Source organism: Malaya genurostris, chromosome 2 (genome assembly GCF_030247185.1).
Source record: "Malaya genurostris strain Urasoe2022 chromosome 2, Malgen_1.1, whole genome shotgun sequence".
NCBI classification, from domain to species: Eukaryota; Metazoa; Arthropoda; class Insecta; order Diptera; family Culicidae; genus Malaya; species Malaya genurostris.
Window position 1 is genome coordinate 310,119,981 of NC_080571.1, and position 6,000 is coordinate 310,125,980.

At 40.1% G+C, this 6,000-nt stretch overlaps 1 protein-coding gene across 3 annotated transcripts in view; it reads left to right on the top strand.

The window, feature by feature from the left end:
- The window catches only part of LOC131431085 (neither inactivation nor afterpotential protein C), a 29,485-nt gene extending 23,686 nt beyond the window's left edge, over positions 1-5,799 (top strand). For all 3 annotated transcript variants that reach the window (XM_058596568.1, XM_058596569.1, XM_058596570.1), the window contains 6 exons: positions 2,873-3,023; positions 3,085-4,096; positions 4,154-4,398; positions 4,470-4,843; positions 4,902-5,262; positions 5,323-5,799. In XM_058596568.1, the coding sequence (XP_058452551.1) occupies positions 2,873-3,023; positions 3,085-4,096; positions 4,154-4,398; positions 4,470-4,843; positions 4,902-5,262; positions 5,323-5,703 (2,524 nt within the window). In that variant the 3' untranslated portion in view covers positions 5,704-5,799. The remainder of the gene's footprint in view (positions 1-2,872; positions 3,024-3,084; positions 4,097-4,153; positions 4,399-4,469; positions 4,844-4,901; positions 5,263-5,322) is intronic.
- The last annotated feature ends 201 nt before the right edge of the window (positions 5,800-6,000 follow it).

Genomic DNA, 6,000 nt, shown 5'->3' on the forward strand with positions numbered 1-6,000 from the left:
TTTTTCCTTTTTAGTTTTGTTTTTAAAAAATCATTTGCAAACTCGTCTTATTAAAAATATTTTAGTGAATCAATACATATTGTGTTGTTAAACAAATTAATGAAAGTGGTTGAACAAAATATTTTTTCTCATTTTCGTTAGATATTGTTACAAATTCGCAGTCGAATTTATTTTTCGGTTAGCGCTAGCTCTCGGAATATTATTCTAACAACAACAGTCACATCAAATATATAAGAATACATTCGGATGTATTTATTTAAAATGTAACGGTAATGTTTGCCAAAAGAAAAGCGTAGCCGTGCTTAGTCTCTCATGATCAGAGATGCCAGATATTTTCATAGAAAATCTGTATTAATCTGTATTCATTAATAAAATGAAATTCTTACAACAAAATGATGCTAAAAGTTGTTATTCCAATAGATTGTGGTTGTAGGATGTTAGATTTTCATAGTTTTTTTTTATTTTTTATCCACAACAATTGAATTGTAATTCCATATATTCATCTTGTTTGGAATTGTTTACTTCATATTTTGACATGGAGTTGTGACACCCAATATGCAACGTCAAGTCGGGTCATACAACTCTCAGTTTGATAGTAAAGTTTCATGATGCCATCACTTCCTTGAATATCAGTTCAAATTGATTTCAAATTATAAAATAAATGGATTTCACAACAGATTTCTATATTAATTTGTGAGTCACAGGAATTTAATACTTTTTTTCTTTCTTACTTTTTGTGAGATCTGCATAAATCTGTATTAAATTGAGGAAATCTGTATAAAATCTGTACTCTATATTAAATCTATATGAGCATGCAAAAATCTGTTTAATACAGATAAATCTGTATAAATGGCATCTCTGCTTATGATGTCAATTTTCGGTTCACTTGTTGTCAATTCTTTGTCAGCCGGTGGGTAAAGGACTATTAACACATTTCAGTTCCGTGACGGTTCAGTAAAAGTGCCTCCAGTGCGCGGTCAGTGTTCTTTTTTTATCGGAACTCTTCCGTTCCGTTTCCGTGCTGTTCCGGCACAGCCAATGCAATGACATACCGACTTCAGTGAAAATAAAAAATATCGGTGACGACGAATTTGAGTTTGCGGACGGACGCGACACTGACGGCGAGCTGCACTGAAACGGCACTGTGCCGGATAGGTGTGAATGCGCGCATAGAAAACGAATGAAATAATATCAGTATCCGTGCACGGTGTCGTACCGGCACTGAACCGGACCGGATATGTGTGAATAGTCCTTAAAACAACACAATTATGAAATGCATATGCCTCAGGATCAAGTAAACATTTTCAGTAGTTCTTGCTTTTCAATGTCTGCTTTTTGCCTTACCATTCCACCAGCTATTTGAAAGTACACCGCCCCTCGAATTTTGAGCCCCAAACACTGCAATGTTTTGATACTCATCGCAACTCTCAAATTGTAAAAAAAATACTTCGGCTTGATGCTGTATTTTAGATAAACCGACAAGTTATTGTGAGATAATCGATCCGAAAATCTCTAATTTTCGTGCAATAACAAGGCTGGCGTCGTGACAGCGGGACGGGTAGGAAATTAGAGTTACGAGCTTTGAAAGAAATACATTCTTCAAGTAACGCATTTCATGAGAAGTTAAATGATCGGTTTCATGATTATCTAATCATGATAGCAAATACGTATGTGTAAGCGCATATTGCAATCATCATTCCGTACTCTAGACAATCAGCAACAGTGCAGTAAAACTTTATTCAATTTAATTGAAACCGAATGTGAAACACACTGAAGATCTCTCTACTGCAGTAAACTTCACACTCTGACACTCACACAACGTTCGCTGACGTACCGAACTGGTAGCATTCAGTTCTTCAATCGATTGTTTTCAAATCAAAGCTCAGTTAAACCACCGCCTGTTGATCTCTTGAAGTAACAAAATATCTCTTTCAATAGTGTGAGAGCGGCCTTCAAATGAGGTTCATGTAAACACTCGAATTGGCTTAAGATAATAGAAGAAAGACAAACCAGGTAGCTGAAATATCAATTACATTCCTCCTTTAGTTTTCATTTTTAATACTTTACTCCATTTGTAATTCTTTCGAAATTGCTCACTACCAACAGCGAAGACAATGAAGCAACTAGACTACTTGGCACTTGAAACTGAACAAGCAGAGTTTCAAATGACTAGGTACGATTATTCAACTGACGATTAATTCTGGGAGCTTCACTTGAAAATGGCAGCAAAAGTCATATGAATTTGTGGTGATATGCTGACGGTCAGTGACCATAAATTTCATTTTCATCTGATATCATTCGATTGAAAATGAAATATTTTACCGCACTGATCAGCATCTCACCTCTCTTCCAAGTTCGCTGGATAGACGATTAGGATTCGTTCTGTTTCTTGGCTGCTTGGCCATTGACCTGTCCTGTATAGAGTTACTGAACTTCCAGATCGTATTGAATTTTACGAAATATTGTACTTTCGACCATAAAGTATAGGTTTTTTTTTTTTTTTATATCGTTTATTTATACCCGGCTTTAACCAAGTTGCGGTCGTTCGCCGGAAGTATAGGTTATTTTGAACCGGAATATTGACAAAATTGATAGTAATCGTATTTTTAGTAAACAAATCAAATAATATACCCCTCATATTTCTAATCACCAGATTTGGAGGTTAAATTTAGCTACTTCTGTCTCGAAAAGATTTTTTTTGTACGTTTCATTCATTCATTTATACCAGTTATCCGTTCGAATCTTATTGCGCCCACTAGTGGGCAGTGCGGACTTCGATGAAAAACATTTCCTCAAAGCATGCGAACTTTAGCCCAAACAATGTATTGATGTTCTATTAGAAAGTTAGAATGCATAATTTTTGTATTTCCAGTGGCGATCAACACTCCACGACCATCACCGATCACTTCGGATTTGAATGTCTCCATCGTAACCACCTCGATCAGCTGGTTGTAAACTCATTGAACGAACAGATGCAGTACTTGTACAATCAACGGATGTTCGTCTACGAAATGATTGAACAGGTAGCTGTTCGAATGTAACAGAACTTTCTTTTGCTATGATGATTTAAAATTCCATTTTCAGGAAGAGGAACAAGTTCCGGTGGTACAGCTACACTTCTACGACAACAAGTTGGCCGTGGATCATCTGATGAATAAACCTCGGGGTCTGTTTTGTTTCATCGACGACGCAAGTCGTGGTCGTCACAGTCAGAGTTTCGTCATAGAATCAATAAATCATAACAATAGTCCGTTCATAAAGCGCGCCAGTCCTAACGAGTTTACAGTAGCTCATTACACCGGCCGGATCACGTACGATGCGAGGGATGTGGCCGATAAGAATCGGGATTTTATTCCTCCGGAAATGATTGAAACCTTGCGTGACTCCCGCGAACCTATGATCAAGATGATGTTCTCGAATAAGCTAACCAAAACCGGTAATTTAACCATGGCCAGCGTCGAAACTTCGGAAACAAAGAAAGAAGAACCCAGCAAAAAGAAGCGCTGGGGAGCTGCGTTGGTAGCTGAGAAAGGGAAGGGTAAAAAAATGATGAATACATTGTCGAAGGGAATGTACTCACAGATTCATAAGATGCGAACAATAGCGAACGTGTTTCGATCTACTAGCCTTGAGTTGATTCGAACCCTGGCAGTTGGACCGAACAGTGGGGGAACGCACTTTGTACGCTGTATTCGATCAGACCTAGAATATCAACCGGGTGGTTTGTCGAAAGAAATGGTCCGTCAACAGGTTCGAGCGATGTCTATTCTGGATACAGCAAGGGCACGCCAGAAGGGATACTCCCATCGAATTCCGTTTCCAGAGTTTATGAGAAGATATCAGTTTCTGGCGTTCGAGTTCGATGAAAATGTGGAACTTACCCGAGATAACTGTCGACTGCTTCTAGTGCGATTGAAGCTAGAAGGATGGGTTATTGGAAGAACCAAGGTTTTCCTCAAATACTACAATGTGGAGTATTTGTCACGATTGTATGAAACACAGGTCAAGAAAATTATTAAAGTGCAAGCAATGATGAGAGCGTTTCTTGCCAAACGAAATATTGCATCCAAGTTGAAGGGTTTGCATCGAGAATCGGGTAGGTAGAGTATTTCATCGACTCAACTGGGATCTAATACTTGTTTGCTGTTTCCAGTTCGAAAACTAAATGCTCAACGTAACCCGGATCAAGCTGCTACGAAGATACAAACGGCTTTTCGTGGTCACTTAGCCCGTAGAAAATATGGCCCTCTGATTAATGAACGCACCGGTCATCTGGATGCGGACACCGCAGCCTTTCTCAAGTCATTTGTCTACCGTTGGAGGAAAAAATCTATGTATCAGATTCTGCTGCAGTATCGTGCGGCCCGGTACCAGGATTTAGTCAATTTTTCTCAACAGGTAATTTATGATAATTCTGAAATGAAAATAGTTTTCCGTATGTGTATCTCGAACTCTTTACTATCTTTCAGGTTCACATATTCAATCAACGCTTTATGGCAGGAACAGCAACCTGCAGTAACTGTATCATGATGGATAGGATTGACGGAAATCAACGCAATCGTGCTCTGCTAGGACCACAACGTTGCTCAGTTTGGAAGTTACCGTTCCGAATGGATGACATTCCGTTCTTCGACACAACCTTCATGTGTGATCCATCGGCCGCTTCCTCCTTGTACACTGGGAACACATCGGACTCGGAAGACTGGGATGCTCCGCTGAGAAGAAGAAAGAATCTGTCTTCGGAGATAACGCAATCCAATCAACGTGGGGCTTCTAGGAATAACTACGAACATAACTTCACCAACGAACCGTACCATCGAGATTCAAGTAGACCAATTAGGAGGTTTGTCCATTTTTGCAATACATTTCGAAAAATGTTCATTATTATTCAACCATCATAGAGTATCGCCGGGTTACAACAACGACTATCAGGCTCGGAGGTACGCCAGTCCGTCCCCCACCAACATGTCTTCAGTATATTCACCGGTATCCTATGGTATGCAGAGCAGCAACGGCATGCGAAATAAATTCGGTTCTCCCGGAATGAATGATTTTTCGTCCAAATCTGGGGCCTACAAAAAACGACCGGCACCAATGGCTCCCGGTATGATGTCATCTTCGTCGAATGACTACAAAAAACGTCCTGCTCCACAGCCAGTGAAATCATGGGAACCGAAACCGAATTCTGACTACAACTATGAAAGCAAAATCAATCCAATTAGAGAATTAGAATCACTTGGGCGGAAGCATACTTCGGACGAGGTTGGGTCCTGGTCTACACCAGTAAGCGTACGCATAAACCGTTATTCTTCCTAATTCCAGCGTGATCAATCAGATGACGAACCGCCGTTCAACTTCCAGAGCATGTTACGCAAAACAAACTACAACCGGGCTTCGATGAAACGTGCCACCAACGATAACCGCATGTCCGTGTCCAACATTGACTTCGGTGACGGGAACAACAACTTCAACAAGGATCGTACGAATGATAACGTTATCTACCAGAGCAGAGTGCAAGACAAGCGATCCAAATCAACGCCCAGTTTGGTGCAAGAAAGCGCGCCCAAGATCAACGAGCCTCAGGCTGGACCATCGCGCAGCCGTTCGTCGGCATCGATGACCTTCGATCAGAACAAGAACAACTATGTGCAGGAGGAAATCGCACCCGGAGTCATCATTGAAGGGTACGTCGCCGAACTTTGAGGAATTCTGCAGCTAACGTTAAAGGTGTTTTTGATTGAGTGTTGTTTGTAGTTCGTAATTGTTTCGCAAGATTAAAGCTCTTTGTTTGTTTCGCCACGTCGTGCTTGCTTGTTGTCTTGGAAATATCCGAATACCTGATATAGCTTTTTGACAAACTTCAGTCAATTTAGTCAGTAGGAACTGCGTTGAGTTAAAGAGGCTCGCAACGTGTGAGCGCGTTGTTCTGGGTTTGTTTTCAGTTTTTTTTGACAATAAGGTACAATTGTCCTATACAAAGTTCCTGGATTTAATTTTGAT